Source organism: Tympanuchus pallidicinctus, unplaced genomic scaffold, assembly GCF_026119805.1.
Source record: "Tympanuchus pallidicinctus isolate F22 unplaced genomic scaffold, pur_lepc_1.0 scaffold12, whole genome shotgun sequence".
Classification (NCBI taxonomy): domain Eukaryota; kingdom Metazoa; phylum Chordata; class Aves; order Galliformes; family Phasianidae; genus Tympanuchus; species Tympanuchus pallidicinctus.
Genome location: NW_026294637.1, coordinates 16,209,165 through 16,226,795, shown reverse-complemented (window position 1 = coordinate 16,226,795; position 17,631 = coordinate 16,209,165). Strand labels below are relative to the sequence as shown.

The 17,631-nt window shown below is 43.3% G+C and overlaps 2 protein-coding genes across 2 annotated transcripts; one reads left to right on the top strand and one right to left on the bottom strand.

Annotated features, from left to right (window-relative positions):
* The first annotated feature begins 3,844 nt into the window (after window positions 1-3,844).
* RPS27L (ribosomal protein S27 like) lies at window positions 3,845-7,429 on the top strand. The gene is made up of 4 exons (XM_052672056.1): window positions 3,845-3,948; window positions 4,036-4,144; window positions 6,075-6,185; window positions 7,239-7,429. The coding sequence occupies exons 1-4, from the start codon at window positions 3,943-3,945 to the stop codon at window positions 7,265-7,267; spliced, it is 255 nt and encodes an 84-aa protein (XP_052528016.1). The 5' UTR covers window positions 3,845-3,942; the 3' UTR covers window positions 7,268-7,429.
* An 848-nt stretch (window positions 7,430-8,277) lies between these two features.
* LACTB (lactamase beta) lies at window positions 8,278-17,345 on the bottom strand. Its single transcript, XM_052672023.1, has 6 exons — window positions 17,088-17,345; window positions 16,808-16,874; window positions 15,153-15,343; window positions 14,497-14,842; window positions 13,819-13,984; window positions 8,278-11,851 (listed from the first exon to the last, which is right to left on the bottom strand). Exons 1-6 carry the CDS (start codon window positions 17,328-17,330, stop codon window positions 11,308-11,310), a joined length of 1,557 nt encoding a protein of 518 aa, XP_052527983.1. The 5' UTR covers window positions 17,331-17,345; the 3' UTR covers window positions 8,278-11,307.
* Between the last annotated feature and the right edge of the window lie 286 nt (window positions 17,346-17,631).

The following is a 17,631-nucleotide window of genomic DNA, read 5'->3' as shown; positions in this document are numbered from 1 at the left end:
GCGCGCATCGCGGGGCGGCGCCGCGGGGGCCGATGGGAGCTGCAGTCCGCGGCGCCGTGCCGCGCGGTACCGCGACGCCGGTGCGCGTGAACGAGCTCTGCTCTGCTCTGCTCCGCTCCGCTCCGCGGCGTTTCCCGCTGGCAGCTCCCTCGCCGTGCGAGGCAGCCTCGTGACGTGCTGACTGTGAGGTTTCTCGCAGGGGTGTCACAAGGCGCTATAAAAACGAGTAACGCTACTGCAAACACTTCGAAACGACACGAGGAGCTATTGGTTTAATTTGATTTAACAATTACTGTCTCTAGGCAAGCTACAAACAGAAAAACCTAATGCTACAAATCTTAGTGCCAGTGCTGAAACACTGCTAATGGCGGCAACTGCATCGAAAAATAGCATGTTGTAGCTGAGGGTTGGCTCTGTCCAACAGAGTTACTGCGCTCTCCATAGCTGTTGTCGCTTCCAGGGCAATAAATGGGAAGCATTACTTTCAGAGTGACCCACGCCCATGCTGAGAACTAGTTCTGAACACCAACAGTGCCACCCGTGGTTAGCATCCTTAGCCTTGACATCGCCCAGCTGGCTGAACCAAGGCAGCAGAACAAGATAGGGTTTAAGAAACCATTAGTTAGTTTCCTCCCATAGAGCTCAGCCCAGTTCAAGATGGAATTTGCCAATCCGGCTGCTTGGCTCCTTCATGTAAAGCCTGAGTTGGGACTGGGCCATTTACACGTTGAGATGGGCCGTGACAATGCCTAATACAAGATTTAAGTGATAATGGCAGCCTGGAACTGAGGCAATCAAACCCAACCATCAGTTAATTCAGACTAACGTGAATCACCAGATTATAGAAAACTGCAAATGAAACACCAACCTCTGAAACATTTCCATTGATCTCTATTTTCAGAGACAGGAGTTGCTCATGAGCACAGTAATAAGGGCTATACTGAGGATTACTACGTCACATTTCGGCAATGAAGAGAGTGATTTTGGGGTTAATATTCACTCCTGAGTTTGGTGGAACAAATAGGTTTCCATATGTCTCTGGAGCAGTATGTTTGTGATTGCCATCTGTTACCCAAGAGTAGTTTTATAGGAAAATAATGCAAATTACTCCTCTCTTTAATTACACTGGTGCCTTGCAAAATCGTGTTCTGTTGTGATGTGGAAAACTGCCAGTATGCCACATTCAAAGGGTGGAAGTTTATTTAACCATGAACTTTAACATTACATTAAATATACATATAAAAATATATATAAAATGAAAGCTATTTTTTAAATTTTCTAAGGCACTCAAAAAAACATACAGTGTTACAGTACGTTAGTAGAACTTTGGGAGGTCCTACCAAAGCAACCCACTGTCCATGAAGATGTTTTGAAATTAGTCTTGGTTTGATCACTGAACTGCAAAGGACAACATTTGTTTTTTATGATGCATTGTAGTCAAATAGATCAGCTGTAAGTGATTTTTTTTTCTATTTTATCCTGGCATAGGAGAACCACTATGAGCAACACTGAACAGCCACAAAATGGCTGACGTTATAGTTTACCTTTTGTCACTGTGTAAAAGCACACAGCACCAAACAGTGTTGACAAAATGTTGGCCATGACACCAATGATGTTATGTGCAGATTCCAAACAAAACAAAGCTTTGAAACCTTTCAAAAAGCCCACATAACAGCTGTGATTTGGTGCTGAAACTCAGCAGTTTCAGCTCATCCAGGTAAGGCAGAATTCCATTAGGCGCTGAGGTGTGTACAGTGCATCTGGTAAAGCATTCAGTTTAAGAAATGCACCGGTATGAATAACAAAATGCAATTAATCCCTCTATTCATATGAAAGAAATACAACAATCTTTACACAATTAAAAAAAAAAAAAGGAAAATACTTGACTAGTTTACCACCAGGAACATTGTTGGGACAGTAATGGATGACAGCCTTGCTCCTTCATTCCCACTCTTATTTTACTTTCTCACAATAGATAACTTTCAAAAATCTTTTTTCCCCTCTGTTTGAAGATAAGACCAGCTAAATGCAAATAGAACTGTGTGAAAATCTTCTGATCAAGCTCTTCTGTTCAGTGTGTACCAAACCAGGAAATTCCAAGTCTTAATTGTTTTGAGAGATAGTTTCTAAAAACAATAGAGTGAAACACTGGTAGAACCAAGATCCTGGTATTTTTGGCACTACTTGGAATCTACAGGTCCAAGCCCTACAGAAGATAAGAGGCAGTCTTTCCCAGAATGCCATGCAACCGAAAATTATTAACGTGAACTTTGTTCCTCAGCTTTGGGACACCTGATAGCAAATAAGTCCATATTCTTGAGATATGTCTTTAACAGCTGTGGTTTTGGCAGATGCTTCTGCCATTTGCAACTATTTGACGACCAACATGTGACACCCCTTTAAACAAAGTCACTCATTCCCCAGTTACAGTAAATAGATCTCTCCTTGCTGATAGACGCTTCCATGCTCATCTGATACGCTGATATGCTCTGCTTTTAAGAGGTAGTTTTAATGAGATCAGTGCATAGATTTGTTTTGGTCTTCATGAAGAACACTGCTCTGCTTTATGCTAGCAATCTAATCGTTCAAATTTTCCACGTGCATATGTTGCAGAACTTCCTATAACGGGCTAAATTAAGTCATTACTTAAGGTAGGTTATAACGGGCCAAATTAAGTCATTACTTAAGGTAGGTATAGGTCAGTTCCAGAAAGGGAAAGCATTGCATGATTCTAATCTGTAAACTCTGCCAGTTTTAAGGTTTGACATTCTCAAAAATGAAATGCAAGTCGTTGTTTACTGAAGGCTGTGAAGGGCAGGTCACCCTCCTGGGCCTGAGTCTGTGTCTCTGCAGGCTGTAACCCTGCAGTACAAACCCACCCAAAACAGACTGACTGCATTTCTCTCCTGCAACCCAAACACAGTGCTGCATTTCTGTTTTCCAAACCTTACACTTCCAAAAAGAACCCACCCTTTTTGTCACAAGATCAAAGGTGATGCATGGTCACTGAGTCATTCAGCAGGTTGCTAAGCCACACACAGCTGCGAAAAGGAAATGAATCTCCAAGCACAATCAAAATAGAGAACCAGACGGATGTGCCCTGAACACATCCTGTTTTCAGATCACCATCCTGTGTGTCCCTCCTGCTACAGAAACTAATGTTTCATGTAACCCGTGAATGTGAAGCCTTCTCCCAGCAGCACAGCTTCTTGCAGGACAGAGCCAGAAAAGGGAGAGGTGAGAGAGGGAGGAGGTGAGAGAGGACAGCACTTTTATATTGTGCTGGTGGTGTTCAATATACAAAGTTATTTTCTTAACCAAAGAAAACCATAAATCTCTCTCAGACTCTGAAGCGATCAGCCCAGTTCCTCTCTTCTGGCTGATAAACCACATTCTTTTCAAGAAGGCTGGGAGGCAGGAGAAGCCTCATGGCCATCAGCTGGCTGTGCCATGCTGGTAACGGCGTGAGTCACAGCACTGCAGATCAAAGTCCCCATGATACAGCAAGAAATTTTTGCAAAATACGCGTGTCGTCAGCACACCGGAGTGTAACGAGGTGCACTAACGAAGTATCTGCCTCACAGGGCGATGGCTGCGATGGGGAAGAGGAAAGCTAACAGAACGGCCCAAAGCCTGGGTCTGCAACATGGAGTAACAGCAGGCTGGGGCAGGGAAGGAGGCGTTTGGGAACCGGTGTGCAGCCGCATCTCCGGAGAAACCGTGGCAGCTTTGATGTACACCTCTGAAAGCTGCAGAAAACGCTCAGAATGACTTCTACTAAACGTGTCAGCCCTCTGCCCAGGGACGTAGCGGCAGACTGCCGGGAAGGCCTTTCGTAGCAGCCATTTCCGCCGCTCAGCGCCCCGCCCCGCCCCGCCCCCGCACCATCGAGCCGAGTCCTCCGAGCGCCCCGAGCAGCGATCCGCGGGAGGCCCCGCAGCCATGCCCGTGAGTTGCGTGGGGCTGGGGGGGGGGGGGGGGAGGCGCGGAGGGGTCGGGGGGCGCTTGTGTAACTGACGGTTCCGTCCTACCCAGCTGGCAAGGGACCTGCTGCACCCCTCCCTGGAGGAGGAGAGGAGGAAGCACAAGAAGAAGCGTTTGGTGCAGAGCCCCAACTCCTACTTCATGGACGTCAAGTGCCCAGGTAACGGCCCGCGGGTCGCTCGCCGGGCGCGGGACGAGCTGCCTCGCGTGCTGCTGGGGCGGGGCGCCGGCCGTGCGGACACCGCAGCGACGGACGGACGCGGTCCTGCGCCGCCCGTGCGGGTCGGGCTGCTGTCCCAGGTGCTGCCCATGCCTGCTTGTCACACACCTCGCTTTTGGCTCACGAGCATCACCTAACTGCCTTCACCCCTATCGGCTCCAGCAGCGCGTGTTCTGGCAGGAGGATGCCACAGAAATCAGCAAACGCTGCCACGTGTCTCCCAGACACTACTGCAGCATAAGGAAGCTGTAACACTGAGAAAACAGTAGAAAATGTGTCGACTCACAGTAGCAATATCCTGACCAGAAGTAAGGAATTGGTGCTGCACTCAGTTTTCTTGTTATCTTGATAGTTTAAATCTCTAAGAAGCTCTCAGACACCATTTTCCATCTAAAAAGTGAGGTAAAATCATTAAAACTATTGGAAAATGCAGTGTTGGCTTCAAAAAACAAAACAAAAAAAACACTAAACCACACAAATGGAAGTTCTCTCGGGAGAGGGAGGTGGTTGCCCCCCTCAGCTCTTGTGAGGCCCTGTCTGCAATGCTGCACCCAGGCTTCCAGCACAAGAAAAATGTGGAACTCTTGGAACAAGTCCAGAGGAGGGCCACTCAGATGATCAGAGGCCTGGAGCATCTCCCCTATGAGGAGAGGTTGAGGGAACTGGGCTTGTTTAGTCTGGGGAAGGCTCCAGGGAGACCTCATGGTGGCCTTCTGATACTTGAAGGGAGTGTATAAACAGGAGGAGGAAAGACTGTTTACAAGGGTGGATAGTGATAGGACAAGGGGAAATGGTTTTAAATTGAGACAGGGGAGGTTTAGGTTGGATATAAGGAGGAATTTTTTCACACAGAGGGTGGTGAGGCACTGGAACAGGTTGCCCAAGGAGGCTGTGGATGCCCCATCCCTGCAGGCATTCAAGGCCAGGCTGGATGTGGCTCTGGGCAGCCTGGGCTGCTGGTTGGCGACCTGCACACAGCAGGGGGTTGGAACTGGATGAGCATTGTGGTCCTTTTCAACCCGGGCCATTCTATGATTCTGTGATTGTGAGGGAGCTTCCTGAGCACCTTTCTCAAAATTCATTCTATTTTATCCTCTCCAGGCCACATGCTCTGAAAATGGTGGCTGTGCTCATCATTCTGTTTGTCTGTATTCTGTATCCACCTCAAGATTAAATATGTTCCAAATTATCCCTCTCGTTCCTCCTAAACAGTTAAAAGTACTTTACAAGGAGAGTACCATAGGGTGCGAAAATCCTCTTGTCTAAGACTTGTATGAAGTTGATTTTATATTTTCTGCAAGCTGTAGAATTTAGAAGTTTCAAAGTGTTCCTGATGCTTCTTCCTGAATCTGGACTGCAGTGAAGCTGTTCTGTGCCAGCCTCGTGGTGTCAGTGTGGTGCTAGCACTGGACAGTACAGCTATGCCGTATGTGTACTAATGATTAACAGAAAGCAAACAGCCTTGAACAGCAGTGCTTATGTTCACAGCTGCCAGGCTTCATCATCAGCAATGTTCTCCCCCAACAAATAACCAGTTCTCTATCTAAGGCTGGTCTAGAACAAAGGTAAAGTGCCCAGCTCCTGCTTCTTGCAGGATCCATACTGCAGGTACATGAGGGCTTGTCAGCCAACAGAATCTGTTAATGATTTTCATGGGAGAGGCATACTAGTTTCAGTTAGCTAATGTGCTTGCTGTGCATGCTAGTAAAAGCATGTGAGGACTTCATGCTCAGTTTTATTTGGTACACTTTGTAATGTAATACTCATCTAGTCTTGAACAAGTGTACTCAGGGTATCTGGTTCAATTACACATACAATTAAAAACACACTAGAAATACTCAGTAGAAAACTTAACATTGCTGTTTTGCAGGATGCTACAAGATCACCACTGTGTTCAGCCATGCTCAGACAGTGGTTCTGTGTGTAGGCTGCTCAACTATTCTGTGTCAGCCTACTGGGGGAAAAGCAAGGCTCACAGAAGGTAAGGAGAAACGTTTAAGCAATCTGACTATCACACTTAAAACTGCACATCTGTGGACTTACAGCCTGCAGCTCTCTTAGCTCTGATTTTTGAAAACTACTACTGGGAAGCTTATTCTTCATATTGCTGAGCGTTAGCTGATTAAAAAAAAAAAACAACAAAAACTTGCAAGCTGGGGCCTATTTACAATGTTTTATGCAATGTTTTGTTTGTTTTATAATGGCTAAGTAGATAGGCCAGGGAGTTCAGAGCTAGATTTTGATCAGAAACAATTTTAGATTCAGTGACTTGTAACTTCCTTTAGCCTAACTGATATGGGATATTCAATTCTGAACTAACTTTAGAGGGTTTGGCAAGCCTAGAGTAATGCCACGCCACTGCTAGTCAGTGCTGGCTTGGTTGTTTATTTTTAAACAGTGCTGTAAGGCAATTCCTGATTCACATTACGTAGTCAAAATGCTTGTATAAAGTGTAAAAGAACAAATAACCTGCTAATACACACATGTATATATAGGTAACTGCTATAGCACGGTATCTTGCAATGTAATCCAGTGTCCAAGATCTATGAAAAACACTGGAAACAGATGAAGGTTTAAAGTACTTTAAAAAATGAATCCAGATTTCATTCACCTTACAATTAAAGGATGAAATGTAATTATATATGCAAATTGTACATAGTAGTACTTGTACCACATACTGCTATATAGTTGATAGGAAGACAGAATACCTGAAATAAGGCTGTTGAGCAGTTGGAAATGTGTAAGAACTCCTAGCAGCTGTTTCACTTTAGGGTTTGTACCACTAGAGAATAGAACAACACGCTGAAATTTTAAAGGCATCTGGAAAACCAAATACAAAAAAAACCAACAGTACACCCGAGGCTTACAGTGAGATGAATTCTGACAGGGTTAGAGTAGACTCAAAGTTAGTTAGCTCTTGTGGTACAAAAAGCTCAATATATTTACTATGCAAGCTTCCAACTTGAGTTGGATGAGCAGTTTTTCAAGATAATCTAGCAATGTAATGCTGCTTGTATTTGTGATTTCTTTACAGGCTGTTCATTTAGAAGAAAGCAACACTGAACAGTCTCTTCAGCATACAGCAGTGGATCTGTGTTCCTGAAAGCCTTACCTGTTAAAAAAAATGCTTGATGTAACAATGTAATTATGACTGACTTTGTGAAAATGACACACTACTGGTGACTGATCAGCTGGAATCTCTTTCAATAAATGATTTGAAGTGCATTTTTTTTTCCTGCAAGTCGCAGACAGTTGAGCTCTATTTTTACAGCTTTAAACAGTGTTTTGTAATTGGGTGGTGTCATTTAATATAAAAATCTGAACCTTGGACTCGCTGCATCCTTCTTTCTGTTAATCATCAGCAGGGTAAACCATATGGTGACAGTCAGCACTAAGAATATATTTTTTATAACTGAATGCTGTGGCTGCTTCAATGGCCAGGGTTACAAAAGGTAGATAGGTTTAAAAAGGACATGCAGCTCAGCGGTTTCAACATGGCTTTGGTCCCCTTACTCTGTGGTAACAGTTATTTCTCAGATGCAGAATTACTCACATGTGTTCAGATGTTTTTCTGGAATGCCTGGTTTTCCCTCTCTCTAATCTGGTCTACAACCTGCACTCCACATTCTATACTGAGATTCCTATGCAAAAAAAAAAAAAAAAAAAAAGTATTTAAATCATTTTGCAAAATACTGAAAGCACTGAGCATAGTGTAAGTATGTGGCATACAAGCCACAGTGCATATTTTCAGTATTAAGTATTGAAATTTAATCATTACCCTTTTGCAATGAGGAAATCGGTTTTTAATTAGCTGTTAAAAGCCATCCCCTCCTAAAGGGTTGCTAAAAAACTGAGATTTATTTTTAATACCATGGTACACCCTTCAAACATGCCATCTTACACCTTGTTGTAATACGACTTAAAATTTTAAGTTACATGTCAGCATCATCTGTTTTAAAATATCACCTGTCTTGGTGAGCTCGTTATCGTTAGGAATTTGTTTCATTTTCATGATTAAAAAAAACTCTATATGTTTCTAGTTAATTAGGAAAAAAACTGATATAGTAATTCAGTGCATTTGCAAGCTGTTTTATTTCACTTAATAGAGAACATTGATAATTACCAGATGTAAGAAGCAGGTGTTTGATACAGACAGGTGCACCAATTTAGCATGCATACCTTCAAGAACAGAACAGGTTCATGTTTGTGCCATACTGTTTGCACAGGACAAGTTAAGAACGTGTCAGTCACCTAAGTTGCAATTAGTTGACCAGTTTTCTATACTTAATGCCAATGCATCAAGTAAGTGGCTTCATGCTACAGATGACAGCAATACTGTGACTTGGCCATTTGTGCTGAGTCAGACTGATGCTTAGTCTCCCCCATTTCTAATCTCCTCCTACCTCTACCCAACACAGAAAAAGGTAAGATTTGTGATTAAATGTTGTATCAGAGAAACTCAGTGACACGTTTTGCTACATGTGATGGAAGACTTCCTAAAATTTTCACATTTTACATAGCTGTACACATTACAGTAGACCTTTGAAGTCTTAAGTTATAGGATGTAAAAACTATGTCGTCTTTGCATACAAAAGGCTGGTGGCTAATCAATCCACGAGGGGAGTGGGATACCGTCATGAATATCTTAGTGTTAAAAGTATCTTAAGACACTTCATTATTCACTTTCTTACATACTTCAAACACCTGTACGTCCAAAGGAATTCATTCCAGTGTGTTAGTGGTAACCAGTGGTAGAACCCAACAAAATGGCAAGTAGCTGCAACAAGGGAGGGTCAGGTTGAAGGTTCTTCACCTAGAGGACAGTCAGGCACTGAACAGGCTGCCAAGGGCAGTGGTCATGGCATCCACCTTGCCAGAGTTCAGGAAGTGACTGGATAACACTCTTATGGACTCTTATGGACTGATTTTTGGGTGGTCCTGTGTGGAGCCAGGAGTTGGACTCAGTGATCCTTACGGTCCCTTCCAACTCAGGATATTCTATGATTACTGTTTGGTCACATGTACACAAGCACAACACAAGACCTACCCCTTCTGCATGCTCACTTTGTATCTAAACTCTCTCGCAATGGTCAGCTAGTTAAACTTGTCTCTGAAATACACAAAATGGTTTTCAAGAATGTTAAATGCCATTCACAAAATAAATGCATCATAATCCTGAAGTAGCAGTGTTACTTTTTAGGGTTTCCATATGTAAAACGTTTTGTCAACTTCTGTTCACATATTCTCCAACATGAAAGCAATGCAGAACTACTTACCTACTCTTGCTCCCTATGGAAAATTGCCAATGACTTCTGCTGCTGCACACTTAGCCAGCTAGCAGGTGCTCAAGACTGCAAAAAGCAATGTTGGCATTGTAGATGTTCATCTCCAGTATCTCTGTCCTGAATTGTCAAACAACATTAAAGATCCCAGTGAGTGCAGGTGAATGTACTGCCTCACCAATGAGCTTGTTCCATTACTCATGAATATGGAAGTAAATTTTTCGTGGGCCAGAAAAGCTAAGCAAACAGTTTGTAAGCTTTTACTGTTTTCATACAGTAACATTTCATTGTGCTGTTTTAGCACAGGAACAATTGCTCATAATTATGAAGAGTCCCAAAGCAGCCCCCTACTGCCAGTGCAGGTAAAGCACTGACACCTCAAAGTAATAAATTTCTTCATTTGTCAGTCTTAGACAAAAAATATTCACAGGCATAATGGTAACACAGCTGTCAACATGGCACTGCATCACGTGGCAGATAGCAGTATGAAGTTAATACTAAAAACTCCTTCCATCTTGGGAAAGATGAAGGTAAGGCTACTTTCTTTCAACTGTTACTCAAAACATTTTGCTCCTTAAATTCAGAGGCAGAACTGCTAAACAGTGCAGGGACTCAAGCATTAGAACTCCTGTGGGATGGTTTGTTTCATCTCAACCTGGAAATACTGTCTGATGTAACCACAGGGAAGTGGAGTCTTGGAGATTGCAGAGCATGATGGAATACATCAAATAAACATAATCAGCTGGTACTGTACTTCTGTTGAAAGCATGAAGATTAGATACTGCTTATTTGGAAGTCTGACAGAATTTCTTGTTCAGTCTTGTGCAAAAGTAATGCCTTGAGGTAGATGTCCAGAATAGAAAAAAGGATGGTTTGGGGAAGACAAACAAAAAAATCCTCAAAGTGCATCAGATTTCTACTACTGGCTTTGAGAATGGGCTTGAAATTTTACTGAGTTATTTTAGTTCCTAATTCATGAACAAAAGAAAAATCTACATTCCAGAATACAGTGCCATTTCCAGCTGTTGGCTACAACTGCTGCTACCAGCTACGTGTATCATCCAGCAGTAAGGCTGCCTGACAGCTCACCGTGCTGTGCTACTCAGGTACATGTGAAATAACACCTTTATTTCCACACTACAGTAATGCCACATTTTATGTCTAACAAAGAATAGCGTTGAATATCTAAATAAAATTATTTTACACACATGACTCTATGGCCTTTCTTTTCCAATTCTTGGCAATACACAACTCTTACAAAAATGCACTTGATGGAAATCTTCCCAGAGGTAGCTTTGTTTTTTGCTTTTTAATGAAATTAAAAAACAAGTTGTATGTAAAAACACACGTTTTGTCAACAGTAAAGTCATTCTGATTTTACTGTTTTCAAAGATCGGAACTGAGAATAAAGAATCAGGTCTTTTAAAAGCTTAGCACTGAAGGCAGATAATCTGCTGTTGTACTCAGTAGGAGAAAGCAACGCTCTGTTTGTTCGGCCGCTGTTGTTTTGTTTTTATTTTTTGAATGTTGGTCAAATACTGGATGAGGAAAAAAGCCTCACTGCTGAAATGATAACTTACACAGTTAACACGGGGAGTCAAATTTGCTTGTTACATTCTTCTTTCCTGTAAGGAGCTTCCCTGAGAGATGAATTCCAGTATACTTAAATGTGGCACCACTAGCAGAATTTCAGTGAAGTGTTGATGCTTTTTCCTCACCTGTCCTTTGGGACCTCAGGGCCCAATTTGATCTCCGTTTCCATTTGTTTTTCATGTTCACTTACTCAACTTATTTCAACTTCACTTATTCATCTCTCTTTTTTTAATCTATATTTTGTGCCCGTTTTTCTTTATCAAATTCCCTTGCAATCTTTAAGGCAGTGCTGTTGAGGGAAACAGATTGCATATTACAGATAATGCTAACAATTACTCCCCTAGGTGGTGCCACTTCTGCAGTATCTTCAGCATGAGAGTCCAACTCCTCAGGAAGAATCAGGAGAACGCTGCTTGCACCCACTGCACCACCCGTATGAGATGCGTAGTGTCTCTGCCGCCTGCAAAAGCCACACTGTTGTTTTTTCTCTACTACAGCCCAAGCCATTGCATATTTACCATCCCTGTCCCACGATACTTCAGTTTTTGGCACTGGCGTCCACATCATTGCAACGGTGTCTGGTTTCAGGTACCCAGGCAGAAGCTTGCCATTGTTGTTTCTAAATTGTCCAGCTTGGTAACTGTACAACAAGGCATTTCCAAATTTCAGAAGGTCTCCTACTGATGACAGGAAGCCTCCACCAGCCCACTTGTAAGAGTTGTCCACATACGGTGCGTTTACCAGACGTCCCTTTTTGTTGTAAACGTAACACCTAGAATTCAAGAACATTCAACTTGTCATCTCAGATATTCTGAGCAACTACCTTAACGGGGCAATCTGAGCATGTGTGAAATTGTTCTCATGAAAACGTTGTCTTGTTCAAAATATTTTTCCCTTAAATGTTTTTTTGTTTGTTTGTTTGTTTTTGAGAAAAATCAACACAAAAATTCATCCAGCACAGGACTTCTCTCAAATCCCTGTACTACATTTCAAAAGTGTTTCAAGAAAGAGGAATCCTGCTGCTACCCTGCTGTTATCTGAGACCCAGCTGAAATTTCACCAAAGCCTTACAGACTATTCTGAGCCAGTAGTTTCCATCTGTGATTAACTTCTCCCACTGCTCCATTACGGTTACTACATACAACTCAATATTCTGAAACTAACAAAGCAAGCAGGAAAGAGAGTCTTGCAAAACCTGTCATTAAAATACAAAATTAAAACTACCAAGTGGAATTGCAGAATAAAGAGCACAACAGCAGCACAGACAGAGTTACACTTTTGCAACGGTACACTCCTGAATGGGTGCATTTCATACAGCAGATGAAAAGCACTGTTGCATACCTATACATTCTGATGAATTTCAAGCATAGTAAATCCACAGACTGCTTAAAGACCTGTGGAAATGAATCACATAAAAAAGAAGGGAAGGGGAGGGGAGAGGGAGAGGGAAAAGGAGAGAAAAAGCAGCAAGCCTACTGTAGGCAGTACATGCTTTTATCCTCTATCTGGTCAACATGTACACTGGAAAACATTCAGGGAACTTCTGAAAAAGCTTGTACTGAAAATTGAGGCTGAAGCAAAGAAAGATAAATGGTCCAAGACTACTATCAGCTTTGCTGGTAACTTGCATATCTCAGTGTCCCTACACTCATTTTTTGTCACAATATAACTCGTTACAAAGATGCTGAATACTTTACTCGCAGCTCTAAAAAAAATTTTGGAAATTTAAGGTTTTAAGCCTTTTTTTTTTTCTTAGTGAAATACAGCAAAAGCAAACCATTAAAAAAACCACGACTTCTCAGTATTTTTCAGTCTGAGACATCAAGCTGGCTGCATGAGGAGGCAAAAACCATCACATGATGATCCTAGTGTTCCTTAAATAAGCCATAAAAAGACCATGAAACAGCACCTGTCCTAACTCTTTTATCCCCGCCATATTTCAGTTTATAGACTTGTTTATACACTTACATCTCAAAAGGAACTTGACTACAGCAGCCTGATAATTTACAAGACCACTAGAATCCAGATCTACAAATAGCTGGGAACCTCTGAATATTTGCAAGTGAAATAACTACACAAAACATCTTAGAATGCAGCAGTAAAGCTACCCTTGAAAGATCTCCAATGCTACTGTTGTTAGCAACAACACTATGTAACAACAACATGTTTAATACACACTCACACAAGTACTACAAAACCTGGATCCAGCACATTCATGGCCATTTCCACTCTTTTACAGCACTTTGAAACCCACGCTTTTAAGTAAGTTAAAACCCACTGTTCTGAGGCTTGCCATCATCTGCTGTTGTGATTCAGTTGAATTTTTCTCCTGCACAGCAACTTAAAATGTGAATCAACAAATCAACCTTAGAGCTCATCCAAGTGACCCAGTAAAATAAGGGCAGAGATAAGAAACTCAGTCCTTATTGCTCTGTTTTTCCCGATTTACATGTACCTGCTTAGCTGTAACCAACCTAAATGCAAACTCCTCAGTCACCCCCACAACGTCCACCCCCACGAGCACTATTATAATTGCTAATCTTATTTCTAGCTCTGTAATTTCACATTTATAGAACAAATAGTGTAGTGTTGACACAAATTCGTAAGATAACATGGCCCACTTCATTTAAAAGCATGACCAAAAAAGAAAAGTGCGCACTCTAAATTCAGTTGGCTCAAAGACAAAAAGAGCAGCAAACACCACAGAAGCAGCAGAGTAAAAATCTCATTCTTTCTTACCTTGCTCTGTTATATATCATTGCTTCGTTGTCATCCAGCACAGTTGACAGCATATCCAAGTCACGGAACATTTTTAGCATGTACTCTGTAAATTTCTGCCCCGAAACTCTCTCCACAACAGCACTTAGGAGAGTAAAGCCATATGTTGAATACAAGAACTGGCTACCTTAAAGAAACAAAGAGCGCAGGGGGTTGAAGTCAGCTGCTTGACGCTTAAATGGGAAGCTTATGGGACAGCATTTAAGTAATCACATGTGGAAACCAAAATGCATGCAGCAATGCAATGTTCTCACTCCAATTTAAATACCACATCACAGGATTATGGCAATGGGTCCCAGGAATTGATGTGAGGCAGCAGACAAGCACTTGCAGGTAGCTCTAAGAATGGCTGTAACACATTTCTGGGACTCTGTGTAACCTGATTGGTTTGAGCATTACAAATACTGGCACTTGAAGACAACTGTATGATTGGACAGTTTGTGCAGGTCAGCCCAAATATTTCTCCATCAAGCTTTCAGTGGAGTACAGGAAGAAAGTAACACAACAGAACAAAAACAGAATGCACAAATATTATTTATGGGATGCTAATGCTAATGCTGTGCTGAATACAAAGCAATTTGAAACAACAACAAAAATCACCAGAAAAGTCTGCCTTGGTCAAAAGTAGCAGTAACTCACCTGGCTTGAAGAATAAAGGATCGTTTTTGAATATCTTCAGCGATTCAATCACGCTCTCAAATTTTTCCTTCAAATAATACTCCTCATGTTCAAACTCCTTGTCTCTCCTGCCAGGTTTTGAATTTCGGCTTTTTACTTCACCTTCGTGTTCCTTCTTTGGCTTGTCAGAGTCAGTCTTTTCAATGCCTTTGCCATCTTTCTCTTTCTGTTCTTTATCTTGGCCGGATTTTGTCAGTTTAAGTGCTCTGTTTGCCTTTTCCTTTTCTTCCTTTACTTTTGCAATATCTTTTTCATAGTGACGAATCCCACTCAAGTGTGAGACTAACAATCTTGTGGTAATAGTGACCTAGATAGAATAGGACAACAGGAGCTCTCTTTGTTAAAAATAAAATGCATATTGATTCACCAGAAAGTAAAACCCAACATGAGGACAGAGATGGAAGACCTTTTAAACTCCATGTACCGAAAGGAGTTAAACTACATCAATAAATGCACATTACACACTCTAAAATTGAAGATCCACACTTCCAACACTGCTTTTTGAAGCATCAAACATCAGCACTTGTCTGAACGGCTTCTGGCACGTTACAGGACAAGGGCACAAAACAGCTGTACATACACACCTGTGCAATGGCAGGAACAAAACAACCACGTACCTTTTCACCTTCGTAGACTTTTTCTGGAAATTCAGGGACGTATTTCTGCACTGGAGCATCTAAGTCCAGCTTCCCCTCTTCCCACAGTTTGGCAACAGCCATCATGGTGAGACACTTGCTGATACTGGCAATTCTCATGATGGTCTCTGGCTTACACATCACACGATTCTCTACGTCGGCGTAACCCAAACCTGTAAAGAAGCAAAAACACAGTGGGAGATATTTCACACAGAGACATGCTGAACTTTTTGCAAATTGCTGGATTTATTGGTTCCCCAAAACGTTTTCCTTCTAGCTGAATTGAGACATGAAGCAGTGGATTGAGTTTCTGTTTCACTTAAGCGAATAACACTTTAATTTAGTAGGACAGGTTAATTAAGCCCCCTGGTATTATCCAACATCAACCCAAATTAATGATTAAGAACACAAGAAAACCCTTTAATTAAGATTGAAGATTAAACCAAAACTTACGTTCCTACGGTCAAATATTCACTGTAAAAAACAAAATTGAATCTAGATCGTAAAATAACTGTCCAATGGTCCTCAATGCTCTATTATTACTCTAAATTAATGTTTAAAATACTGAAGGGTCATATTTTACCAGTACAGAAGTTAAGAAAGGACATTACCCAACTCATAACAATCACCTACATTGTAAAGCTTCACCAGACAGTTCTGTTACAGTTTCATGATCTCCTGGCATGACTTTAATTAAAGGAAAGTGTAAGAATCTCAGCACCAGTGCATTCCTATGTAAAAACACATCAGTCTGGAAACTGGAATTAAGGCAGTATTACCAGACACTCCAAACAGCCTTCAATTTGAGATGGGTTTGAAGAAGCTGAAGGTGATGCTTCAGCATTAATGCTATAAAGAGCAGCAGTTTTCAGTACGAGCACTTCTGTGACACCTGAAAGCAGTCAGGCTATGCAACACTGTACTGTAATAGTAAATGACTCAGAAACAAAACTCAGCAAAGAACAAGAAGTAAATGACAACAGGTGCCCAAGACCATTTCTTTTTTAATTGTACACAGAGTTATACTCTGGTGTTTTCATCGCACATCTGAACACAGATGCTGTACTCCTAAGGAAAACACCTGTCAAATCTCAAACTGCTCTCATCATTTCAGCAAGAAAGCAGAAGGAGGGAGGAGGAAACACTTCTCACATCCCTGCTGCCTTACTCAAGGCAGTGCTGACCTCGGTATCCATGCATGGCACCACACGGAAAGCTCTAGCAGGGCTGATGCTCCCACTTGTGACCATCCTGCTATGAGGTCTGGCAGCCAGGGTGACAAACCACCACCCAGACACAGGTTCCCACATGCACCTCCCTGCAGGTCAAGGGACTCTGCACAAATCTTACACAGACCTCTGCTTTCCTCGTTAGATATGCTGAGACCAGGTAAAACTGTCAGATTTTGACACTGAGTCAAAAGATTCTGCTACTCAGTTCTGCCAAGATGGAAGAGAAACAGCTTCGTGCATCCATAACGATTAATGCATTCCAACACCGCCACAATAAACCGCACGGGAGCTGCCTCCGCGGATTCCCGGGAGGCAAAGGGGGTTGGCCTGGAAGCACCGCGCTGCTCCCCAGCGCTGCCTGCAGCCGCGTCCCGAGGCACAAACCGGCACGACGCCCGCACCGACCTTCGGACCACACCTCCCTTCCATCCACAGAAACTCCGACCAGGATACCCGGGATGCCCGCTTCGTCCTGAAAAATAAATTAGACAACACAAAGGAGAATCTTTACAGTCCGGCAACAGCTTTTCCCGAGCTCCGACGTGCAGAGCAGCGCTCCGAGGACACACAGCCCGGCAACCCTGAGAAACACCGGGACTACGCGGTGAAAGTACGCGCTTGTAATTCAACGCAGTCAGCGATCGGGAGCACAAGAAAAAAAAACAAAAAGCAGGCAGCTCGGCACCTTGACCCGCCGCAGCAGGTCCCGGCTCCTCTCGATGGCCGCTCCGAATCCCCGACGTGCCGCCGCCTCCTCCTTCTCCGGCCCGCCGCCCGCCTCGCTGCCCGCCGCCGCCTTCACGCCCAGCGCCAGTCCCAGCGTCAGCCCCCAGCCCCAGCGCCGCCCGCCGCCGCCGCTCTCCCCTCTCCGGGCCGCCGCCAGCCCGACCGCCGCCACTCGCCGCACGGCCCGCGCCAGCCCGGACATGGCCGCCCCGCCGCCCCGCCCGCCAGGCGGCTCCAAGCCGCTGCCGAGCGCTCGAACCGAGCCCCGAACGCGTCGAGCGGGAATGGCGGCCCGGGGCTGGGACACGCGGCGCAGTTCCTTACGAGCGTTTCATTCCCCGGTGACAGTTTTAGAGTCTCGTTTCACAGAGTCACAGAATGGCCAGAGTTGGAAGGGACCTCAAGGATCACGAAGCTCCAACCCCCTGCCACATGCAGGGCCACCAACCTCCACGTTTAATACCAGACCAGGCTGCCCAGGGCCCCATCCAACCCGGCCTTGA

Excerpts from the sequence above, each read along its gene's own strand:
- RPS27L (XM_052672056.1), top strand. Across the intron at positions 4,145-6,074 it reads CATGGACGTCAAGTGCCCAG|GATGCTACAAGATCACCACT; the intron begins GTAACGGCCCGC and ends GCTGTTTTGCAG. Across the intron at positions 6,186-7,238 it reads AAAAGCAAGGCTCACAGAAG|GCTGTTCATTTAGAAGAAAG; the intron begins GTAAGGAGAAAC and ends ATTTCTTTACAG.
- LACTB (XM_052672023.1), bottom strand. The coding sequence starts at position 17,330 with ATGTCCGGGCTGGCGCGGGCCGTGCGGCGAGTGGCGGCGGTCGGGCTG. Across the intron at positions 13,985-14,496 it reads TCCTTTATTCTTCAAGCCAG|GTAGCCAGTTCTTGTATTCA; the intron begins GTGAGTTACTGC and ends TGTTTCTTTAAG. Across the intron at positions 11,852-13,818 it reads ATGATATATAACAGAGCAAG|GTGTTACGTTTACAACAAAA; the intron begins GTAAGAAAGAAT and ends CTTGAATTCTAG.